Genomic DNA, 26,314 nt, shown 5'->3' with positions numbered 1-26,314 from the left:
GTTTGCAAGAGCTGATAGCAAAGTTTCCTGAGGAGCCCTCCAGTATTTTCTAAAGCAGCTGTTTAGAAAGCATCTGAAGACACATGGCATTTCACGAAAATGCCACTAAGCTTTGGAAATGTAATAAGACACTATCAAAAAAAAAAAAAAATCAAGCCTGGATTTTCTCCACACCAAGAATCAGAGCAGAGATAAACAGAAGTCAGCCATTCATGCAGATCTCGCTTGCCAATTACATTTCTTTTCAGCTCTAGTTAATGTTTTTCTAAGGTATCACTTGTTCAAACACAGTATGTCCAGAAAACTCTCAGCTCTTTGCCGATCGAGTACTAATACAGGAGGAAACAAAGAGGAAGACTACAGATTTTATAAACTGGATTCTTAACTATTTCCCTAAACCTACATATTTCTATAGTCTTCCCTAAACCTACATGTTTCTTGAATCTATGGTTGGCTTGGGACTTGCAGACCTGGAGTACCCAAGAAGCTTGTTGCTAATCATAACTTTTTTATTCTGTTTGCCTTGACTCTCATAGGCAGTGTGAGCTTATTTTCCATTTGGATAATTAGTTTTATCAGAGAGCAAAGTAGCAAAGCAGTGTACTGTGTTGCTCAGTCCCTCTCAGTCTTATTCTACACACAGTTATTGGCTGGGCGAAATCACCATTTAGACCTTGTGGACTGAATTTTCAAAGAAAGGTCCTTTGCACACATTTTTCCTGACTTTCAGTGAGAACACAGGCCTTACTGAAATCCAGCTAAAAGTGTTAAAAGTTTAGAAAGCCAGATGAGTTGCCTCATAGCTTTTGTCAACTTAAATCAATTTAAACAGTGCATCATTAAACATCAAATCAATACAGGTCACTTGCTAGGTCTACAAACTCATTTTAAATTAACAACCATAGATATTCTAAAAGAAAAATGGCAATATATACCCAGGTGCTCACAGGAGGGAAAATATTTTACCTCAACATCATTACTTAATGCCATTTCAGAGTCATGATACCATGCCATGAGCCACATGGTGACTGCTTGCTGGCCTGTGATTAAGCTTGTGGTTTATCATGGGTGACAAGACACAAGTGACATGAAATCTATACAACAGTCACCACCTACTGCAGCAATTAACCTAGCAATCAATTAAATAAAATTCTCACCCAAAGGCTTCTGGTCTTCTAGAAGCAGTCCTTCCAGTCAGGCACTGAGCCTGCTGGGGACTAGCAGAAGACGTCTGCAAGGGACTGGCTGCTTTTAAGGAAGGAAATATAGGGAATGTGAGGGATTGGAGCAGAATCTCATCCTGCCAGAATCTCTTGTCTGGATAAGAAGGCATTGGGTTATGTCTCAGTAGTGCTCACCGAGCTTAGAAACTAATAGAAATACTCTATGTGGTGCGTAAGGCATGGGACTGGAAAATACAGAGCCACGAGCCACCTGGAAATCACCAAAATGCTGGCCTCATTCAGCCAGCTGTGCCACTCTGTGCCTTTTATCACATGAAAAGAAACCTGGAAGAGATGCAGCCACTCTACCGTTTTTCTTTCCAGAAGGTCATTCTCATTAATGGTCATAAATGTAATGTGAACAAGAGCATTACAGAGGTGAGCAATGGGTTAACTGAGAGCAGAAGATAAAGCAGTATCTTCAATGCACCTCTTCATCCCTCTACTCTTAGGCTCCAATCACCAAGAGAAATGAGCTTTAGTCTTGAAAGAAGAAGATACAGAAGCTCACTAATCACTAGGGAAAGATCTCTCAGTAGTTACCAGCGTAGCAGCACAAAGCCAATAAATGAATTTCCAGTCATAATATTTGCACTTCAGTGAAAAGTACTGCAAATATGTAAACAGCCAAATACAGTTATTCACTTAATACCACATATGTAATAGAATATGGTTTTATTTCACCATCATCCACTTTTAAGTCAAAAGGGAAGTCTGGAATATGGCTTTTTAGGAACTCTAGAGCAACACATACACACAAACACACACAAATTACATGTAAGAAGGAGCTGGTAAGGTAAGTAAGGTTAATGGCAAAAGCTTCTTTCTATGCAGAAGTTGTTGAACATTAAAGCTGCAGCATCAGGAAAAAAAAGTTCAAAACCAAGAAATAAAGTTGTACAATAGATGAGAACTTAACAAAATTGGTGATCTTTCCACACAGATGAAATCAACTGAAAAACAAAACAAAACAAAACAAAACAAAAAACAAACCAAAATCAGAGAACCAACGAGACCAAAAGAGAACCTCCCGCCCACACACACACAGACAAAAGTGAGAGCACAACAAAGGAAGTGGAAGAAAAGTGTTACCCATAAGTAGCCGCCGTTTCACCCGCTTGTCCACATCAGCTACTGACGTGGCATTGTACTCAGAACTCTCAATTGCAGCCTCATCCTTCTCTAAAACACAAGTAAGGGACAAACATGGAGCAGTTGGTTAATCACAAGCCCAATTTTCCGCTGCCTCAGACAGTTTCTTGGTATGGCGCAGCCAAAGCCAAGAAGCAAGGCATGAAAGCACTAAATCCCCGTTAGAGAGTTAATTCCCTTTGAGATCCCAGGAAAAAATTAAAGGATGTTTGGGGGAAGGAGGAAGAAACAGCAGGAAGAGGAAGAATGGTCAACTACCAAGTAATTAACGATGTACACGAAGCTGAATTCCTACCAGAGAATGAGACAGCTAACATGAGTGCCCCAGAGAGGTGTTAATGACAGAAATTAAAATCCAAGGATGCTAGTTATGCAAACGATTAAAGACAAACTGTAAAGTGACTCAGGCTAATGGTGGCAACAGGATCTGAAGTTGGCAGGCAGAAGACCAAGACAGACAGACAGAGAGCTAGAAGAGTCCGGTGATGGATGGACATGGATGCACCATAATCTTGTACACATTGACATGGCGTGAAACGGAACCAAACAAGGGCATGCAAATTAAACAAAAACAACACCAAAAATAAACAAACAACAAACCAAACAAACACAAAAAAAGATCAATTTGGGCAGTGCTGGTTGCCTGCTTGTCTATGAAACACTACTAGCTAAACATTCAATGCTAGAAAAGACGTTGCAAGAACAGGGGTTAGTATTTTTATAAGCATGCAGTAAGCAAGATGATGTCAGCAAAGGTCATTTTATGAGGTAGTTTCTGATATCCTATATGTAAGAGTGTCATACAGCATAATGAGGACTTTAGTTTGGTTATGCTTCATTAGAAATACACAGAAACAGTCACGAGGATGGGAAGAGATGATCAGTACGTGAAGCAAAAATAAAGATTTCTCATACAGGAGAGTGATGGAGAAGTAGCAGCTGGGTAAAAAAAATGATTTATACGAAGAGTGAATTGCTTTATTAGAAAAAAACAAAATACAAGTGGGGACTTTCACATGCAGCAAACATAAAAAATAAAAGGATAAGTTGAGCAAACAAAGACAAAATGTGTTAGACAAAGGGTCAAAAAGTATTTATCTGGCATTGCAGAAGTTTGCATTCTTGCAGTGATGCCTGGAATACATACACCACTGAAGACAGCAAACACTGGAATCACTGAAGTGAGGAGGAGGAGGAGGCTGGCAGGTTTTATTTGTGGCAGAACTACATGGTTGAGTGGTAACAAGAAGTTGTTTTGTTTTGTTTTGAACAAGTTCTAGATGGGATCAGGCTGCAATAGAGGCTTTTGTTTGAGATTTTTTTTTCATTTTGCTCTGTAAATAATTAATGAACGTCAGTTATCAGACAAGACAGGCAATCAGGAACCATCACCAGAAAGCAGGAATAAAAATGTAAAAAAAAGAAAAAAAAAAAGAAAAAAAAAGAAGTATTCTAAGAGAAAGAACTACTTAGAGGGAAGAAAATCAGCACAGGCAGTAATATGTGACTTACATCACAAGACCAAGGAATGTAACATGGAGTTGTATGTATTACATTACAAAAATAGGGGAAAAAAGTAAAATACAAAAACAAAAAACAGGTGCAGTGTATATAACTTTTAAAATAGTTTTTACATACTGAACAATATAAACCATCAATCTGAGGATGTTAGCAAACTCTGAGAAATAGGAGATCAATTATCCATTCAATAAAATCTGCTCTCAAGGCCCTCACTCCGTAGCAAGTTTTCCGCAGCTGGGAGTGCCACGGATTTCACGAAGGGTTATTTAAACAGGGGGACTGCAAGGCTTGGCCCACTTTTTCGGTCAAAACGCTAGCTTGGAGATCCCGTAAATTGACATACAGCTTGTGTATACATCGAGGCAGAGTCCAGTGTTGAACCTTGTTCAGCAATACCTCTACCAATTTAATGTTGGAGCTACTATACAACATGTGCAAATCGAATCTATCCAAAGCTCTGTGCAGCCACTGAATTTAAAGTTTTGATCTTACTATGGGAACGTGATCCGTGGATGTGACCAACAGATCGCTAAAGGTAACTGACAGATTTCTATGGGTGTTAGATCACGTGTTTTGTAGTATTGCTAAAGGGGAGAAAAGATGATAAATATGCATCCCTTTTTTTTTTTTTTAATTTTAGGCAATCTCTATAAATTCATAAGAAATGTGAAAAGTCAACATGGCCACAATGCTAACAAAAACCATTATGGGTTTATGTTCTCATCTGAGAGTAGGAATTTCAAAATGTTAACTTACAGTATCCAAAAACATCCCTATTTATTTATTAAAAATGTGCAGACTGGAAAGAAACAGTGTTAAACAAATAATATGTTTTATAATCATAAATATTTGCATAGCATCTCCCAAGACGCTTTATCTCTTGTATCACTTTTCCCTCTCACAATCTCAGCAAAAGAACATTCACTACAAAAATAGGAAGAAAGCACATCACAATGATTAATTTTTTCCAACCATAGTTTGGAAAATGAGGATCATTTTCCTCACCATACTTACCTAAGGAAGTCTGACCCATGAAAATGAAAGGAAGAGCTGAACTTAAAGCCATAATTATGATTGTTTCCACCTTATTTCTTTAATTTAAAAAATTATTAGTTATAAAAAGACAAATAAAAATTACTAAGGAGCAAACAGAAGGATACTTCCTTGATAAACATTTCAGTAAAACACACACAAATGCTTCAGTCTATATGTAGTAAGACCGTGGCTGCTATGGCCAGAAACCACTATTACACTTTCCTCCCAGTGATGCTGCTGAACTCTGGTGAGACACAAATATGCATACGCACACACACACATTCACACATACATATGTGTATGTACATATTCTATGAGGGAAGTGCAATAAAATGAGCTGCAGAGCAGTACTTACCAATGCAGGTTCGGCCATCCGAATGCAGGGCATACTTCTGATGACAGCCGCACACAGGACCCATATCTGTGTCATCACAGGTGTGTTGGCAGCCTCCATTCCCATAGTTACAGGTTACTAGTTATGCCCCAAATGAATGTGTATATATGTATATATAAATAAAATGACAATGAAACCAATTAGTTTTGAGAGCCTTTTACAATGCAGTGCAGAAGAGCAGTAACAAACGGAGACATGAAGCAACATCACATTTGCAGTTGAGGGCATTTGTGCTCCCTTAGTCTTTCTGAACCCCATTATCTTACTCCCATCTCATGCCCTGCTATCAAACCACCCAGGGAAAAAAAGGAAGGCGGGAAAGCAGGAAGGAGGGAAGGCAGGAAGGAAGAAAGGAAAAATGAACGAACAAGAAATAGAAAGAAGAAAAGAGAGAAAAAAAGAGAAAGAGAAGGAAGAGAGAGAAGAGGAGAGAAGAAAGGAAAGGAGAGAAGAGGAAGATAAATGTAGCACTTTTTCCCCAGTCTTTTTGGACTATTATTTGGATTATTAGTTTTAGCATGAGTTATCGGCCAATTTCATCTGCTTCTGAAAGCTACGTTTGTGATGTATATGGAATGAAGATATAAGCAGTCTACTAATACAGGCATGTATTTTCAAGTCTATAGACTGCATTTTTCTTCTCCCACTCCGCTTCCTAACTGCAGGCAGCGGAGACCCAGACAGCAAGAGCAGAAACATATATGTCTTGAAATCTATTATTTGAAATACTGGTCATCCTAGAGAAGAAGAATGATTAAAAATAAACCAAGATACATATTATTTTTCTTTTCTTTGCTGAAACAAACAAACAAAAAATACACTCTTGTTACGTCCATATAGTGTTCTGATCACAGCTAGGAAGGAACCTGGAGATGTCACTTCCATTTGCATACGTACCATGTAAGATGGCTTGTAACTATTCAAAAAAATCCTTTAAAAATTAAAAATTAATAAATTAAAGTAATCCCTTTTTTTCAGAATTTTCCAGGAATTAGTAAACCAGAATCAATCCATTTTGTTGCAGGATTGATTTAATCTCTAACTCTTATGAAAAAGCATTTTTTAAATAACAAGCTGGTACACAAAGGCTCTAATTTATCCCTACTCTGTTCAGTCCTTCGCAGCTGCATAATGTGATGCTAAATAAAACAATTCTGAATTCAATTTATTGTCTTTATATTCAGGTAACTTCTGTGCATGAGAATCGGGTTCTTCATGGGTATTGACAAGCAGACACACATTGACAAGTAAAAAGGAAATCCCAAATCCCCTTACTCAGTTCTATCTCCTCATCATTTCAGAGGACTTGAATGTTTTGAAATGTTGTAGTAATTTAAATACTACAATACTACAAATCCTATTTATCAGAAGGAATTTCTTCACACTGGTCTTTATCACAATTCCTTTCTAGATAAGAGAGTTCACAAATGATCCAGAATAGCAAATTCCAATATACAGTAAAACCAAGAAACTATTAACGGAATTTAAGAGCAGGCATCTAAACCAAAACTTAAATCTCCTTTCCAGTAATGAAATATCACTTCCCCTAACCTCAATAACTTTAACAGCAGGTTATTAAAATGGAAGGGACTGGAATTTTCAGTGACAGTAACAGAAATGGAAATATTGCTCCTCTTGGGTAAGTGGATGTTTGACTTCAAACAGGATGTGCCCTCTGGCCAGCCATGCTGGCGGTGCGGGGCACCAAAGGAGATCCTTACTTTCATCCACAGACTGGCAGAGCTAATCGAGGATAACGCAACTGCCATCTACTCTCCTCCCCTCCTTCTAGACCCTACGCGCCTGTTGGACTCAGTGTCATCCTGCTGGGCTGCAGTGTCATCACAAATTAACATGGACGTGCTGTTTATGCCAGAAGTTTATATACATTTCTAGCCAACAATATTTCTATTAAGTACTTTAAAGCATGCTCAGCAACACAGTGTGTATTTTAAACAACTCCAGGGCAGCCGTTAATTTTGGCATTCTTTGGTAAAAGCCTCTCCTAGCAAAGATGAAAGTCTCTTTACATTGGTTCCTCAGACCAATGTAATATAGGGACTTTTCCTTATATTATTAAACCATGTTTCTGGGGAATTTTAACTAGAATCTGTCTAGACCAGATTTTTTTTTCTTTTAACAGCTTGAGCCAAAACTGTGGAGCCTGACAGCTCTGCAAGTGAAATTGGTACAAAATCTATTTGTAAAATATATCATTTAAATTCTCCTCTGGCTTTAACTGGGTGACAATGACACAATATAATGTTTCTCTTGGTTAAAGGCAAAAAATGAAGTTTTTTAAAGGCAGGGGAAAAGCCGGAACTATTTATCCATTCTTACTAGAAAGTGCTAAGCAAAATGCATGAGAAACCCCGAAATTTTCTTTTAAAATTATTTCATATTATTTTGGACTCAATAGCTATGCAAAAGACTAAGTGTGACATTAAAGAAGGAAATAAAAAGAAGGAAAACGTTTTGACTTACTAACTCTGGCGGTCTGACACACAAACCATCTTAAGTACCATAAATGACCTCATTACAAAAAAAGTGATGCCAAAGGGGACGTAATGTTTCTTACCAAAGGACAGTATAGATATATCTGTTAGAAACCAGGCATACCCACACAGCAGATTTAAAACCACAATAACATCACTGCTTTCTACAATGGTTCAGTATTCACATATGTCTCAAGTGCAGTCAAGGTGTTGGGTTCTATCCCTTAGTGGTTATGGCATCATAAATAAGACACATGATAAAGATAGGGAGAGATATCAGAATACCTCACTTGAAGGTATCATGAGTTGGCTTTTTCAGCTGTGGGGAAATACTCTGTACAACTGGCTAAAAACAGTACCCACAGAGAAGGCCAGGGAAAGCTCTGTCCTTCAAACATGAACAAAACCAACACACAAGCGCCCTGACTCCTGACTCAGCCAGCTGCCTTTCAAGGTCTACAAGCAGGCAGCATGGCATATCCCTCCTGTTCTCCTGCTCACATTTATTTGCAGCAGCATTTATCTGGTTTTTCTATGAGGATGTCCTGCTTGGGCTGAGCTAAGAGTCTTGGAGACACAGCTTAGCACATGAGCCAGGGTTTACATTCACAGAAAAATATGGACTAGCTTTCAAATGACATTTTGGTAATGAAGGGCACAGAACAATTCTTTGGAAGAAGAATGACACATTTAAAGAATTAAGGGCTTTTAATATACATACTACAATAAATAACTTTGATGTTTTGAGTTTGGCCCCTCTGAAGTTAGAAAATACTAGAATTTGACCTGACTAGCTCCTGCCTTCAATGTTTCTCTGAACTGAGATATTATCCTTTTACTGGTCTCTTCCATTTGACTTGCCTGTGAATAAGAGTGGCAAAAGACAGAGATAAATATATATATATACACACACACACACATATATATATTCCTGGATCAAAAAGGCATCTGAATCCTGTACAGAATTACTGAATGCAGATTATATAAGGTCCATGTACCATATGCCTGCACTGCGCAGACAATGTCATTTATTTTGACTTTCAAAAGCTTGATCCTGGTATGACATGATTTTAATAGCTAGGCCTTTCCAAGAATCAATTTTTATTATTTATTATCAATTATTATTGGAATCAAATCCACAGTGATCCAAAGATAGAGGTTGTATAAATCGTTTGAAGAAGTAAATACACAGAAGTGCCTTTAGGAAGAAAGTCCAGGTGAAGAGTTATGTAAGTTTACATTTTAAGTAGCTTATTGCTTAGAAGTGTATTTAAAGTGTGGCCTAATACTGAAAGTAGTATATAGTACTCAGCTAATTCCCACCCCTTAAGATAATGCTATCCTTCTCTTGCTTTCCATGTGGATGAGCAGCTTCCCCTGCTCAAATGCCACAGAATTTGCAGTAAGCTAAACTTTTTTTAGTATGACCTTCTGTGACAGCATAAACCAGCACATTATCATTCCAGGTAGATTATGAATTGCTGTTATTATTTAACTCAATTCAACATTAACCGTAGATTTCATATAAAAATACAGACTTCTCTTTCTATGGGATAAAGCTATGAATGTACTGCTTGTGTTATTTATTCTATTATTTCTATTCTACTCTTTTTCTATTTTATGTGCTGACAGCAAATAGCTGCATTGTAACAGTGGCAGCAGCAGCTGAAGAGCTGGCACTTAGCTCTTAGGTTAGGAGGGCATTTTATTTTGCAAACTGAACATATGGGACAGGATTTGGGGAATTTGAGCAGCTATCCTTCTCACTTAGATCACTTATATAAGAAGGGGCAGGTAAAATTAGCTGTGGTTAAGATTATTATTAGTATTTTCCATGGAAAGGCTCAGCTTTCACTTACTTATAACTAATCCATTCAAGTTGCAACTTATATACTTGCAGGTTTGCTCTGGGTTTCTTCTTCCTTTCTCAAGTTCCAACCAGATTAATTCAGCTAATAATTAAATTAACAAAAAATACCTTGTTTTGTCCATGCTTTAGAGAAAAAAATCTTATCATCACTTCATCAAGTGCTATCAGGCCCAGGCAAAGGAACTCAAAACCTAACAGGGATGGCAGAAATAGGCGCAAGTATCTCCTCTGCAATCTGGAACTAGAGGATCTAGAGGATGAAGCTCTGCTTTTGAACTGCATATAGGGATCTGTATGATTCTGCTTCATGCATTTCTGCATGACCTCCTGAAGTCCCTTCTGACCTGAATGTTTCCGAGGTTTCCTAGGGTGGTGGATAATATTTTCTTTTTGTAATAGCTAAATTGCTGTTTATATACATATACATTAAGAAAAATTAAGACTGCAATATTAAGCATGCAAAAGCTATAAAATGCCGGACTTTTACGCAGTCCACAGGTTGTTTGTATTACAACAACCATCCCCAATGACAAATGCAGAAAACATTGCTGTCTTATGCAGTGCACAGGCAGAGCTGGGGAAAATTAGGTGTGGGAAACCTCACTGCAGAATCCCTTCTCCATGTGTTGCAGCTTGAATAAATCAGAAGGCAAGACACGGGCAAGAAGGGAAGGTCTCTTACCAGGCAGTGAACAGATCCCTAGAAAACTCAACTCTGTGTCTGCCTCTCTCAAGGAATTTCTACTTGCAGCTGTGCAGGGCACTTAAATCCCATCTGCTAGAGGTTATTAATAAAATATTTCTTTCTCCTGGGCACTTGCAAGTCCAGCTAGAGCCACCAGGGGCTTGGCTTTGATCATACTATGTGTTATATATGTTAAGTGGGGTTCTGGGTGTCTCTTGTTAATCACCTAATCCTACTAAATGGCTTTGACATTAACATCATTATATACATTATCCACTTGTAAGAAGGCAAGCAAACCAGTACTTTTGAATCTTGCAAAAATGTTCTGAAGATACATTAACAATGCCTAGAAAGCACTCAGATATTACACTAATGAGTACTACAGGAATATCCATGAGGAAATTAAAGATTGTATGTGCTCAGAGCAGAGTTTGAATACTGTGCAGTGGGCAAGGCATGACACTGAAATATGAAGAAACGATTCAACAAAAGCCTGTTTAATGAGGGGTGACCATTCTGTCCACTGAATGAAGCAAGACACCTCCAGTGATCCCCATACTAGCACACTATCAGGTGAGATGTGGTCATGTAATTGGGATGCAAGGAGCCAGACATGGAAAGCATGCACAGAAAGCAGGGAGCTGCCTGCAGCTGCTTGTGCTGTCCAACCTCACGGTTCTTTTAACACCTTGCTTCTCAGGTCCACACAGGTCTCTTTAATAGTGGACTTGGGGGAACCCTGAGTGCTTCTGAAAATCCCTCCCAGGATCCTGATTCAGCTGCAAACAGGCTGATAAAAATTCACCTAGCAAGATACTGGTTCTCTGTCACCTGTTCACATAACAAAACACGGAAGCAGGTTCTGGTAAACCCTGAGAGGCCCACTACAAACTAAAAAAATGCTGGAGAGAAACTTCGAAGGTCCCTCAATCTCTAGTAATACCGGGGATACAAACGCAGCCCAGCCTTACAAATGTCTCCTCTGTAGCTGCTCACTGTAGCTGTACTCTGTACTTGCAAAGCTACAGCTAATGATTTAAGCCAACTCCACTAAAATGATGAACTGTGAAAACGTTTTTAAAAAGACAACACTCAGGTTCAGAAACAGACTTTTATAAAGCGGAATGAGCTTGCTGCATTCTCAAAATTACTGTTCCAGGCTGTCTGGCTTTGCCTTTTCACTTCTTTGCACTTGGAAGGTCTAGAAGTAGACATATTTTTAAATAAAACTCTGGAACATATTTGTAGAATGTGCTGTGAGTTTAGGGGTTGGTGCATTTTGTAGCAAGCTCCGTGGCCTTGAAAAAGTCAGCACCCCTACTTAGAAGGCTCTTAGCAAAAGTTCAAACTACAATTTGAACTCTGCAGGGCATTGAACAGATTCAAGTATTTTACTCCATTAAACTTTGAAACATTTAGAAATATTCTGGAAGGGGCCCTAATTCTCCTATCAGCATCTCTGTATGAAAAAGGATAATGCAATTCCTCGGGAATGTACGAATTTGTGCAAACAAATAAAAACCAGTATAAGTAAACATCCTCTCTCACTTTAACAATGTAGCTGATGTTGCATTGCAGTTACGAGCACGCAGTGTTCACTTCTAATAAACACTGTGAATGGAAACGACCATAAAGGCTCTTTGCTCTGTGCTTTTGACTTTCTCCCTCACAGCTTCTTAAATACAGAGGAGCAATTGGGTTGTACTACTGCATGTCTTGTGGCACTTTTTGATGATATTCAAAGGTGCTCCTTTCGGCTTTATAGTTAGGAAAATGTCACCTTAGCATTTTTAAACAGTGGAGAGCTCAGCAATAAAAAAGTTTGTGTGGAAGAAAGGTTATGATTAAACATACCATCTCTACACAAAGCATGGTGCTTTCTGTCATTTTACTGCAGTTATTGCATTCTCTCTTTTTTGTCTCTCTCAACTCTAACAAGTAGAATCATAGAATCATAGAATCATAGAATGCTTAGGGTTGGAAGGGACCTCTAGAGATCATCTAGTCCAACCCCCCTGCATACGCAGGGACACCTAAAGCACGTGGCGCAGGACTGCATCCAAGCGGGTTTTGAAGATGTCCAGAGAAGGAGACTCCACAACCTCTCTGGGCAGCCTGTTCCAGTGCTCTGTCACCCTCACTGTTAAGAAATTTTTCCTTAAGTTCCTATGGAATTTTTGATGTTTCAGTTTCCGGCCATTTCCTCTAGTCCTATCAGTGGCCACCACTGAAAAGAGACCATGACCGTCCTCTGCACTCCCTCCCTTGAGGTATTTATATACACTGATTAGATCCCCTCTCAGCCTTCTCTTCTCCAGGCTGAACAGGCCCAGCTCCCTCAGCCTCTCCTCATAGGGCAGATGTTCCAGGCCCCTGATCATCCTTGTAGCCCTGCGCTGGACTCTCTCCAGCAGCTCCACATCCCTCTTGTACTGTGGAGCCCAGAACTGGACACAGTACTCCAGATGCGGCCTCACCAGGGCTGAGTAGAGGGGCAGGATCACCTCCCTCGACCTGCTGGAGACGCTCTTCTTAATGCACCCCAGGATCCCATTGGCCTTTTTGGCCACGAGGGCACACTGCTGCCTCATGGTCAACTTGTCGTCCACCATGACACCCAGGTCTTTCTCTGCAGAGCTGCTCTCCACAAGGTCGGTCCCCAGCCTGTACTGGTGTCTGGGGTTATTCCTCCCCAGGTGTAGGACCTTGCACTTGGCCTTGTTGAATTGCATGAGGTTTTTCACCGCCCAGTTGTCCAGTCTGTCCAGGTCCCTCTGGATGGCAGCACAGCCCTCTGGGGTATCGGCTACTCCTCCCAGTTTCGTGTCATCAGCAAACTTGCTGAGGGAGCACTCTGTGCCTTCATCCAGGTCATTGATGAATAAATTGAACAGGACTGGACCAAGGACTGACCCCTGGGGGACCCCACTAGCCACAGGCCTCCAACTAGACTCTGCACCGCTGATCACCACTCTCTGAGCCCTGCCATCCAGCCAGTTCCTAATCCATCTCACTGTGCACTCATCTATCCCACACTTCCGGAGCTTGCCCAGGAGGATGTTGTGAGGGACGGTGTCAAAAGCCTTGGTGAAGTCGAGATAGACGACATCCACCGCTCTCCCCTCGTCTATCCAGCCGGTCATTTCATCATAGAAGGCTATCAGGTTAGTCAGGCAAGATTTTCCCTTGGTGAATCCATGCTGACTACTCTTGAGCACCTTCTTGTCCTCCATGTGCCTGGAGACAACGGCCAGTATGAGCCGTTCCATCACTTTTCCGGGGACGGAGGTGAGGCTGACTGGCCTGTAGTTGCCTGGGTCCTCCTTCTTGCCTTTTTTGAAGACTGGCGTGACATTGGCCTTCTTCCAGTCTTCCGGCACCTCCCCCGTTCTCCAGGATCTTTCAAAGATGATGGAGAGCGGCTTAGCTATGGCATCTGCCAGCTCCCGCAGCACTCTGGGGTGCATCCCATCAGGGCCCATGGATTTGTGGGAATCGAGGTTCCTTAGGTGCTCTCTGACCCAATCTTCCTCTACCCAGGGCAAGTCTTCCTCTCCACCCGCTTCTTCTCTTGCCTCTAGGGCCTGGGGCTCTAAAGGGCTGCCCTTGGTAAACACCGAAGCGAAGAAGGCATTGAGCAACTCTGCTTTTTCTGTGTTATTTGTAACCAAGGTGCCCATCCCGTCCTCCAGCGGACCCACGTTCTCCCTGATCTTCCTTTTGCTGTTAATGTATTTGAAGAATTTTTTTTTGTTATTTTTAACGTCCCTTGCCAGCTTGCCTTCCAGACGTGCCTTAGCTTTCCTTGTCGCATCTCTGCACTCCCTGACTACGTTCCTGTATTTCTCCCAGGGGGCCTGTCCTTTTTTCCACATTCTGTATACCGCTGCCTTCTGCTTGAGCATTGCCACAAGCTCCCGGCTCATCCACGCAGGTCGCCTGCCCCCTCTGCCTCCCTTCCTACACACAGGGATGCACTGTTGCTGGACGTGGAGGAAGTGCCGCTTGAAAACTAACCAGCTCTCTTGGGCCCCCCTGCCTTCTAGAGCACTAGCCCATGGGATTCTACCGAGGAGGTCTCTGAAGAGGCTAAAGTTGGCCCTCCTGAAGTCCATCGTCGCAAGGCTACTTACAGCCCTGCCTCCTCCTCGTTGAATCCTGAACTCCACCAACTCATGGTCACTGCAGCCGAGGCTACCCCCCACCTTCACATCTCCTACTAGGCCCTCCCTATTTGATAGCACGAGGTCCAGTAGCCCACCTCTCCTCGTCGGCTCCTCCACAACCTGCGTCAAAAAGTTATCGTCGACATGTTAAAAGTTATCGTCGACAAGTAGAAAGGCAACTTAATCTGACAGTATCCAACATTCAAGCCAACACAAAGACTCCTGTGCACTTCAGAAGCTTTTGGAGGAAGCTGTTACAGAGGGTCAATTATTTTAACCTGAACAGAAAAAATGCAGTTTCCAATTTTGCTGGGCAATGCACAGCTTTCTTCAGTGTCCCCACTTCTGGAATATATGACTCTTTTTTCCTTTCCTTTTCTCCTTTTCTCTTATTTTCTTTTCCCTTTCCCTTTCCCTCCTTTTCCTTTCCTTTTTTATTTTTTTTTTTAGAAACAGTTTATGTGATACAAGACCATAGCAAATATTTCTCTCTTTTAAAAAAGATGAATGAACACTGTTAATTTGATGGCACTAATGGATCTATCATTAATTAGTGGATTTATCAATGCAGTAATTATTATGGACCTTCAAAATACTGCAAGCTGGAATCCTTTCTGCTTTTTTTTTTTCCTGCTTCACAAGAAAGTCTAGATTAAATTGATTCCTCACTTTATGCATTCCTAGGAAGGTGGAAAAAAATGACACCATTTTATTAAGAGCCTAACTTCTGAACTTCCATTATTCAATCCCTCTAACCCATACCAAAGTAGACCTTTTACCCGAACATAGATTATTAAAGCCACAAATCGCCTTTGACCAAAAACAAGTTGAGTTTTTGAGTTCTGAAAAATAACAACAACAAAGAAAATAAGAGGTCTGGGGGCATTTGATATTTAATCTTCATCTACCTACATTTGCAGTCCTTCTGGTTTTTGGCAAGTTCAAAGCCAGGCCTACATTCACAGGCAACCCACCTTTGGGCGTCTCCCGGCAGATGTGTGCACACCCATGATCTTTGTTCATACAGTTCATACCCTCTGTAAAAGAGAAAAAGAAACATTGAAAATATTAATACCGGAATAAAATTGCAAAATAATTTTCAATTATACACATCTCATCCTCCAGTGTGACTGTAATTTTTATTTGGCATCTGGACAATGAGCCACAAGGCAAAAGGCTACGACTGAAATAAGAGGCATACAATAAAAAAAACCCAACATGACAGAGGCCAAAACAACCCATGACTGGGAGGAACTACAGCTCTGTTTCATACACAGACATTACAGCAATGTACATTTTGTAACGGTAACATTTAAAGTCTCAGTGATACTGCATGAACAGGCAAAGAACTTGCATAGATTTCAGAAACATCGGAATGCCAGTTCTCCCGGCCTTGCACCTAGGTGCGCGGTTATCTCGTAAGGGACCTTAGGCACCTCAACAACTATCCCCAGTTAGACTTTCCAAGCTCAGAAAAGAACAGAACGCATTTTCCAAACTCCAGCAAAAGTATTTAGCAATTGCAGAGATAATGCAAAACACATGCAGGATTATCTGCATTTGTTTACACTTTTAAAAAAAGTTCTCACTGCAAAAAGAAAAGCTGAAACCTTCCAGAGCATACTGAAGACTAACAGTATACACCTTGTTTGGGTGTTTGGGGCAAGTATCGTGAGGACTAGGGTGGAATACAGGGCATCTCTGCTGAATGCAGAAACAGAGGAATTTGACTTTCCTTATTCCATACCCCTCTTTTAACTTTCCATGAAAATGTAGTGGATTCAAGGGATACTCCAGGAAGCTTTCTGTACCAAAGGTGATGATTACCAGAGTTAATAACTGAGCTCACTGTTATTTTTTTCCACAATTAACTTACTGGTTTTTATTCTCTGGTGCATTTTTATCTGTCTCTTAATATCCTGGGTATTTTCTAACACACAAAATATTTTTTTCAGATGATGCATCTACTAAAGATCATATCTGAGCATTGTGCTTCGAGCTGCTTCTTTGCTGTTTATCCTCAGTAAGTGCAGCGAATCTCAGAAAAACCTATTATTACTTTTCTCTTTGAGTATATTAAACAAAACATACCAGCTGTTCAGTGAAAGTCTAACTGCCATGGATAGATTCATGTTGATGTTTATACTGAGGAGCAGTATCAATCAGCTTTCTCTTAATCATCGTAGGGCCAATTTTAGGCTTCTAAGTCAATAAGTTATATAGATTTTGAATGTACCTGATGCTCGTAGAAGCTTTCATTACCATGTTAATTCAAATCCCACATATTCATCGAAATCTTGAACTCAGCTCTTATGGGTCAACATCCAACATTCCTAGCATGAAGGAAGGCTCGCTAATTTGCATTACAAAACCCTCCTAGACTTCCCCTTGGGTATCTGACCTGGAAAGGAGAAACAAATGCTCCCAGGGTACACGGAAAGAGAACTGAGAGCATAACTCAGCTCACTACCATGAGGATGGCGTGGCTTCCCCTCAACAATAGTGAAGACAGTATTCGTATGGATTCAGCAGCTCATCTGTCACTTCGTGGCATGACTACTCCTACCTATTCAAGGCTAATATCTCAAAGAAACTCCAGCGTAGACAGTGATGACTATCATCAACAAGTGTTTTCTCGTGGTTCTTTTTGTTTCCAAAGGGGGAAAAAAAAAAAAAAGTAGTATCCCTCTCCTTGAAGAAGCTACACAAATCTATCTGCCATCTCTATCATCTCTACATACTGCCTTTGTGCTTAGGCTGGGCCAGGACTTCAAGTGTCAAAGTTTGCTGATGAATTTGGGCAAAAAAAATCTCTCTTCATAGAACCATTTTTTACTTGAATACTTGAATACTAGAAAGAAAAGGATTAGCACATAAGGCAGCTACTGAAAAATGTCGAGATCCCCTCAGGTTGACAGAAGCTAACAGCTTCTGAAGTTATTTGCACTGCTTGGCTTTACTTCAGAAAGGTTTATATTAACAGAGCAATGAAAAACACACATCAGCGGTCAGACGGGGAATTACTGTTGATCTCATCTAGCAAAAAATCAGGATCTTACGTCTCGCTGCCTATGAAAACCACATTATAGAGCACCAATGCATTTATTACTTCTAAATCCACAAGCTTTTCAGCCTTTAAGAGCCCCAAAACTTGCCAAAATACAAAATAAAATAATTTGCTCTCTGTAAAGTGGAGCGTAAAAACATGCTAATGGAAGACACAATAGGTACTATACCATACTGTCTTATACATAAAAATGAGGTATGAGTGTTTTGTTTGGATGAGCAGCTACCAGAAACCTGGGAACAGCCTTACTGAAGGTTTTGAGGCATTTTATAATCTCTTTCTCTGCCCTTCTCCCAACAAAGGATCTCAGACACAATGTGTCTGACAGGCCGCATTCCTGCGCACTGCGCGAGGTTCAGCAAAGGATCTGGGAAAGATAACACACGCCTGATCGAGTCACCCTGCAGAGGCAACGAGAGCAGAGGAATTAGGTAGATGAAAGAAGATATTTAATGGCCCAGCAGTGTAATGAAGCAAGTGATTTTCGGTGTTTACTTGCAGATACTGAGTATCTGCCTTTGCTAAAATTGCTAGGGAAGAAAGGAATGGTACTTGGCTAAACAGACCTACGGAAATGGAAGGTCCAAATTATTACAGTTTGAAAGTAAAATAAAGCACAAAGGAGTCTAGTATTTGTGCAGAAGACCTGAATATTTCAGGTCTTGCATTTATTATTTCAGTTGTTGTGTTAACTAAGTAATTCAAGCTGTAGGAAAATGTTCAATGTTCAGTTCAGTGTTCAGCTGGAAAAAAACACCATAAAACTCTCTTAAGTCTGAGAAACACTATTCTGGAAATTTGCAGTTTTTCTGACAAAATGAAATGCCGTTATTTTTTGGGCAAATCCAGAAACTCATACATAATGAAACTTCACATTTATATTGTAATGTATTTCAAAATCCTTTAGAATTACTAAAAAAAATCCCAAACAAAATTTTATTTAGGTCTGAAATCATAACTAAATTGCAATACAGAAATATAGAAACATAGAAATAATGTGCAACAAAGAATTATTTTGGCCTGCTTAAAAAATGTCATCTAACACAAATTTAGATTAATTTGCAAATAGTTTTAATAATTCCAGATTTGCTTTTTTCAGCAAATGAAATATTTGGCCAGATGTCTTCTGTCGCAATCTACAAACACAAGTGATTTATGAATCATTGCTGATGATACACAATATTTACTATTTTTTTAAGCGCTGACTGTTCAGACAATACTGAATTTTTTTATAATGTGACAGAAAGATTGCATTAAAAATACTACACATTCACTAAATGCTTTCCTAATACTGGAATAATTGCTATACAAATGCATGCAAATGGGAGAGAAACTAGCCATTTAGGTGCAAAGCACCATTGGGGAAAAACTGGATGGGGTCTCTCTGCTCAGGTAGCTGAGCCTGAGGTTTTTCTCTTGATTGCCCTGAATTCTGCCCACAGCAGTTTCACTCCCACGTGCCGCACGGCCTGAGTGAGATGTCAGGCCACGGATCTCCAGCCAGGCCTTGGCCAAACTGTATTTGCAGGGGTGTATCTCGTATTAAAATCTTCTCCTGGCAAATTTCTTACGCTGCTTTCTTACAAAAGGCAAATTCTAAATCTGCTGTAATGACACAGGGACACTTTATGGCTTTTAAAAAGATCATAAAGCAATTCTGTAAGTAGTGATGGAAACAGAGTGGTTCAGTCTGCGTCCTCTGTTTGATGAACTTCATCTTCAGGGTGGGCTTTAAAGCCTAGCACAAAAAGGGTGCATTTGCTCCTTGGCAGTGCAGGCAGACAGCAAAATAAGAACTTCTCAAACACAGTCATACACATTCTCAGCAAATTTATCTTACAAAAAAAGACAGTGAGACAGAATCCAACAGAAAATATAATAAAAACAGTAACAGAAATGCTGTTCATAAATGGTAAAACACAAAGTAAACACCATCTAGCATTTTAGATAATACTTGAGAAACCTCCCATTGCATTCATGGATTTTTTTCTGACTTTCAGTTACAAAAGATTGTTTATGAAAGTGGGGCAAACATTGTTTTTTGACCTACGAACCAACATTCATTCCTGTTCCTGGCATAGGAGAGATCTGGGTCTGAGTCTGCTGCATTAATCCAGTCTGCCATCTAGTTATCACAGATCTCTTAATAGTGCTGTTCTGCAAAATGTTCGGCCTGATACAATGACCTCTCCATTGTATTATGCTCTAAAAATGTTTTCAGCTCAGTGGCTCTGAAAGTGCTTAAATCAGGCTGGCTGTGACAACTAATGTACTCAGCAGCCTTTATTTTTCATTTACACTGCCTGTTCTCATCTTAATTAAGACTTCTGGCAACAATTTTCCTCTGCTATGATACATGCTTTTCCTCTGTTCTCATTATTTCACTTACTCTGTATTTGTTTTGTTGCTATTTTTTAAAATAATTTTCAGATAGCACATGCTGATTCAGAGTGCAACCTGCAAACACAAAATACAACCTTCAAATTGTGCCCAAAAGGTAATACAGTAATAACTTCCAGAGTATTGCCAGAGTACATTTGGTTGACTGTGGCAAAAGAACTACAAGAGTTTACAACTGTACACACTTACATCTGTACACACTGACATACACACTATCATTTAATACCATTTATATGCAGTTCCAAAAACTATATAAAGTAATTATCCTTTTTGTAGGTAAATTAGTTTTAGCAACTGCTAGGCAGCAAAACCTTTTCCTTCAGCTGCACCCATATTTAATAAAAATTGAATCTTAAAAACAAGGATAATATAAAAACATTGTGGACTTGACTGGATTGAGTCATCAAAATTGGCTTGAACAAGATAAAAGCCATTAAAAAAAAAGTTATATGCAGACATTGTTTTGCTGGATGAAGATAAGCTCCGGTACTTAATAATTTATTTACTGTTTTACACATTTTTTATGAACATACTCTGAATGCAAAGTCAATAAATCTTTATAACACAAACAACTAGCAATTGTTGTGCTCAGTTTCTCTCCATCAATCTTAATTACCGTGGATAATTACTTCTGCTGGGGTAGGAGATCCAGGAGGTTCTGGGAAACTCTTGTCAGTGATTTCCAGGACCTTCAGGTATAGGTTAGAGCCCTGCTAAGTTAAGGATTGGTAGCACTGCACTGTATCAGGAGAGGAAATCAGAATTACATCCTTCACACTCTGTTCTGTTAGATCAAATACGAAGTGTCAGTTGAAGAACAAGTCATCTGATCTGGCATTCTGCCATAGGAATTAGATTTTATTTTTCTCAAATAAACATCCTAAGTTCCTGACAGAGACAGGAAAGTGATGTTAGTCACAGTGCAAAACAGCTGTTTCAAACTGAATTTTACATTATGCATGCAAACTAGGGATATATAAGCTCAGTTAGACAATTCACTATCCAAAACATGCATACTGTTAACTTCTGTGCCTGCTTGGAGAAAACAGCTCCCCATCTACACCTGCTAGTATCCCTGCTTTGACATTTCACCTCAGGCATCTTACGTGTGCCGTACAGTGATGAAAACATTTCCTAACCGAACCTGCCACAGTCAACAAATATATATGGTCAGATTTTGGCTTTTTGGCAAAGGCAGAAGATGAAACTAATTATTCTGATCATGCACCTTTGCTAAGCCAGTCCCAGTGTCATGGGCACAAAGCATCCATGCAGGAAGGCACTACTTGAGCTACATGAGAAACATCAGGTGTGCCAAAACCACAGCAATCTATTTCACAGCCTCATGTTTGCCGTCTTGTCAACTGAATGAACACAGGACTTTCTTGCCATTCTTGAAATACACAGTGTGTTGCATCGGTCTGTCTAAAGTTTCAGAAAAATACAGTTGTTTGGGTGACAGTGACTAACCTCAACGGAGATTTAAAAGAAAACAAAACAAGCAACGGAGGCCAGCTGACCCAAGGAAACAGAACTCTACACCACTAAGTAGACTGCCTGGATAAATTCTGGACATGATACAGGAAAACAGCTGCTGGCATATTACAAAATAAACAAGTTCAAGTTTGTTCAGAAATCACATATGTTTTTAGTCTGGATGTAAAACACACTTAGGGACACCATCTTCAGCAGGCAGGCTTGCCCCCTCTTTTCTGACAAGATGCTCCTGATCCAAGTGCTGGCCAGAAAAAAACGCATCTGTCATCCAGCCTTGCAGAGGGAGTTTGTGTCAAGATTTAAAAACAGGCATGTGTCAGAAATACAACTTCATTTTATCAGGAGTAAAGGCAAAGATTTGCAATGCTGCAAAGGTACTGTAGATTCAGAGAAGATGACGGAAAGCAAAAGGGAGCTATGGAAGTTAACAGACCTAAGTTTAGGTTAGCAGAAGAAACATGCAAGCAGGAAAATGAAATGGACGCATAATTTTCCAGAAAATTTCTTGCTATTCCTGGGGGGCCACCACCCAAAAAAATAGAATTACTGGCTGAATTCTGGCCTGGGTTTGTTGGGACTAAGCTAGTAACCTGGTTTGGTTCTCACATCACAGAACTCCTAATAGAAGCTGGTACTTCCCTAGTAATCTTTCCCAATAGTCTCTGTAGAGAGCCTAAGTATAGTTACCTTCTCACACACAGACGTGCTTGGTTTATCGCAGAGCAAATGCCACAAGGTAATACGTGCAAGTTGTATTGCTGCTATTCTGGCAAAATCAAGCCTGTCAGCCTCTGAGGGTATCACCTTCACATCTGCCAGCAACCAAGTGGGGAAAAGATAAGGAGAAGAAAAGAAAGCAAAACAAAGCACAATGACCACCAGTACTATCTGCCTTTAATCTTGCTTCGTGTTTTAAAGGCAGTTCCTTTAACAACAAAGCCAAGGAAAAAAAATAGGCTGGTTCCAGGGGAGTCACTGCCACATAGAGCCTCTCGGCAGACTGAACGGAGGGGATCCAGAAGGGCAGACAAGACCACGGCGGACCGGCTGTCTTCTTTTTCCACTTGAACCTTCTCCATCCCTGTCATGTTTCTTGGTGCCTTCGTGATAACAAGTAAAGCTTAAGAGTTCTGATATCCTGAGCCCCAGAGATGTGTTGCCTATAGGTGGGTGCCAAACGGCAACATCCTTAAGGCCTGTGCAAAGGCAGTGAGGTAGAAGCTTGGGAACTACAAAAAAGGCTCAAGTAGTCTTGAAAAAAAGTCATGAAAATGTCACTCACTCTTTTCTAAAAGGCTCTTAGCGTCTGCTTCTAACATGGGAAGACTGCACAGATGTAGATCAGAACATGGCAAGAAAGTTCTTGTTTTTCCCTCTCGGGTCACAGGAAAACTCAGGAACAACAGAACATCACCTCTATCAAGTGAAGCTTCTCCAGAAGGTAGGCCTACACCAGCCAAGTTTTTAGTTTTCTAATAAAAAGACTTGAAATAATCTAAGAGACCTGACAATTTCTACAGGTGTAAATAAGTAATATAATTAGAAATACAATTTTCATTAATGATTCATAAGATTTTCAACAAGGTATAATCAATACAGTATAATTTCTGGAATTGCAAGTGAAGAGATGAGATTAAGAAAAGATACCTAAAATCTATAATTTTCTTTCCTTCTCCTGAAATTTTCTGAAATTTGCACAGCTTACACTAGACAGCCTTGCTTTCCAGAAAGAAGGAGACTGGAATTAATTTTAACAAAATAACTTCAAAAATAAGTTTTTCTAGGATACATTTTAAAACCTGTAAAACATAGACAAGTATATAGTGTGGCAATAGCTATTTCTACAGGTCTTTGCTTTGAGACCTCCTTAGCACGCAAACTCTTCCCAGAAAAATTTCATAACTCCTTTCAAGATCAGGCAACAAGATACAAAATGAATACGTGCTTGATCATCACCTCTGGAAGCAAGACCAGACATTTATCAGGTTTAACTTTCAGACTCTGTTACTAAGAAAGGTACATAGTAAACAATCCTTGCAAAGCAGCAGATTCTTCTTTTGGGTTCCCGTTAAGATTTAACTAACACAATTTTTCCCCCCATGAAATCAATTGATGATGAACAGCCCTGGATGGACACAAGGGATAATTATAAAATCCCCAGTGGTTGAAAGAAGTGATTCTGCACTGGGATTACACTCTCAATCATCTCAGTTCTATTTTCAGCGAAGCAACTATTTGCTGCAGCCTTGACTTATAGGCGTTGCCTTTCCAAGGTGTAATACACCCCAAATCAGACAATCGCTACTAATTTTGCTATTTTAGCAAGACTATTTTATTGCAATAAACACAACACTAAATGATAATTCAAAGCATTTTGTGTTGATAGCTGAAAAAAGTTTAATGCATGCAATTTTAAAAGATTTTTTTTAACTAATCAGAAGACATATTCTAGGACTAAAAAGCAAAACATCTTTCAATATAATACACATATAAAATAGCATAAGCATGTGGTGCTAGAGACAAAAATTGCCCACAACTTTCCACGTATATATGCAGTGCAGACGAAATGAATACCTTGTATCAAGCCCATCACTTTCAAAAGGCTAAAGGCCTTTCAAAAGGCCATGACTGGGACGCAGAGCTCATCGTGTTACTCATTTTTTTTTTTACAAAATAAAACCCTGAGGCCAAGGAATTCATTGATTTGCCCAATTTACACACCCACACAAAGGAAGCCATCTAGTTCAAAGGCAACCAATCTTACTCCAAGATAGGAGAGAAAGCAATGCAGCTTCTGGCCTGCAGTTCAGTTTTTTGAGGTCTGTTAAAATGCAGAAAGCAATGGGAAGCTACATCCACATGTAACTGAGGTACTGTCTCCAAGATTTCACATTTCCATCAATATTTTGACTGTAGAAAAATTTAATATAATTAGTTGGCCTCCCATGACTTCCGTCACTGTCGTGTTTTTCAGCAGAAAAGGTCATTTGTATTTTAGATGGCACCAAACTGGAACTAAATTTTCAAAAGTTTTAGCATTTTTTTTTCTCAAAAATTAGAAAGCGGGTGCATCTAAGTAGTAGCTCTGTACACAATACAAGTTTTGCTTAGGTGCCAAAATTTTGTACCCAAAACCCGAGCTCTGTACAGCATACTGCCATGCACCACCGGTGCAGGAATAGTTTGTATTTGAAGAAGTCAAGCTAGAAGTTTGCACTGGGGTGTCCCACACCCCACAGTGCATGCATTTTAGACTTGTTCCAAGTTTCAACATAATGTCTGTTTCTTTCATAAACGCAGGTATGTATGAGTAGCGGAAAATCAAAATAACCCAGCTCAGAGCAGTACAGTGGAATCAAGAAGGAATAGAATGGCCCTCTGCCTTAGAAAATGCTAGTGCTAGAATTTTGTATTTGCAAGACTGTCTATACCTAAGGACAATGGAATATTAAATATGAAAGACAAAAATAAATGTTTGCTGACTACCTTGTCAATGGGCAGCTAGGGGCTGAGGTAAAAGCCAAGTTATCTGGAGTATTGCCATAACTAAATAACTATTTTAATAAGCTCAAAATATTTGCCCCTTCACTATTCTCCTCTGAGTTTTGATTCCCTATTTAATGGTTCTGGTGGCAGAGCTCATAAATTTTCAAAATTCTTTCAAGTTGTTTTTGTCTTTTTGATCAAAGCAATGTTTATGTACCCTTCCCATACTGTGTCTCTTTAAACCATTGGCTTTTTCAAAGTGTTTTTTTTTTTTTTTTTAACACCATAATGTGATGTACACAGAGAGGTAAATGATGTCAGAATCCTTTCTGCCCCAAACCAGTCTGTAAATCTTCAGAAAAGCAAAGTTCATGGGTGCATTTAAAAGGGGCACAATCTGTTTGTGCTTAAAAGAAAGTCCCCCTTTTTTGTGTGTCCAGAATCACAATGCCAGAATGTTATTCCAAAGAACTGTTGCCATGGCGATGCCATCAATAACATCATTTTCTGCATCCTTGTCCTTTAAACACATAGGGAACGCAATAAGCATTGGTAAATGTAAAAAAAGAACAATTACCTTTTCTCTCTCAACAGCAGAGGAAGCCTTTTTCTCACCTCATCAATAGAAAATTATGTAGAAAGGAATAATAAAGACTGTTACAAGAAGCACCAAGAAGCCTATTAGTGACAAAGGCTTTTTTTTTTTTCTTCATGAATAATTACAGCTCTTCAAGAAGAAATCAGCCCAGGCTAAGGACTCTCTGCAAGCTTTAGATGGTAAAACAAACATTTGACTATACAAGGATTTCCCTTTCATGTACCTTTCCAAGAGAAAACAAGTAAAATCCAGAGCACCAATGGGAGACAGAAAACCTAAAGAAACATCTGCTGCAATTAAATTTAAAGAAGACTACATATTCATTTGGTGAAAGGCTCATAGCAAAAGCAACCATATTTAATGACAGAATCAATATAAATTTCAAGCCAGCAGGTTGAAGTTGTCTGCGGTGGGAAAGTCTGGCTCTTTAAGTGGTATAATATCAGGAACCCACTCTCATTTCTACCAATGAGGAAAAGAGGGATTTCAACAGCAGATGTGTTACCAAACAGTGGTAAAGCCCTGTTCACTTCATACCTCAGTGGCTAAAGCAATATGGTGGATACACTTACTGCTAAAGATCAGAACATAAATAACACCCCCTTCACCACAGCAAGGACTTTTGAGAGTCATGTAACATATAATTAAGAAGCCCTTCTGAAACATTACACTTTTGTCCTGACTCTGATGGGTGATGTACAACATGCGGAGCTCTGAACGTGTTG

The 26,314-nt window shown here is 39.7% G+C and overlaps 1 protein-coding gene across 1 annotated transcript in view; it reads right to left on the bottom strand.

The window, feature by feature from the left end:
* SCUBE1 (signal peptide, CUB domain and EGF like domain containing 1) overlaps positions 1-26,314 on the bottom strand; it is a 183,642-nt gene that overhangs the window by 77,514 nt on the left and 79,814 nt on the right. Inside the window, 4 exon segments of the mRNA XM_088525634.1 lie at positions 2,316-2,405; positions 5,287-5,403; positions 15,454-15,510; positions 15,513-15,578. Of these exon segments, the coding sequence (XP_088381760.1) occupies positions 2,316-2,405; positions 5,287-5,403; positions 15,454-15,510; positions 15,513-15,578 (330 nt within the window).

This window comes from Tinamus guttatus, unplaced genomic scaffold (assembly GCF_059628265.1).
Source record: "Tinamus guttatus ecotype Peru unplaced genomic scaffold, ASM5962826v1 Tinamus_guttatus_pri_ptg000229l, whole genome shotgun sequence".
NCBI classification, from domain to species: domain Eukaryota; kingdom Metazoa; phylum Chordata; class Aves; order Tinamiformes; family Tinamidae; genus Tinamus; species Tinamus guttatus.
This window is presented reverse-complemented; position numbering and strand designations above follow the sequence as displayed.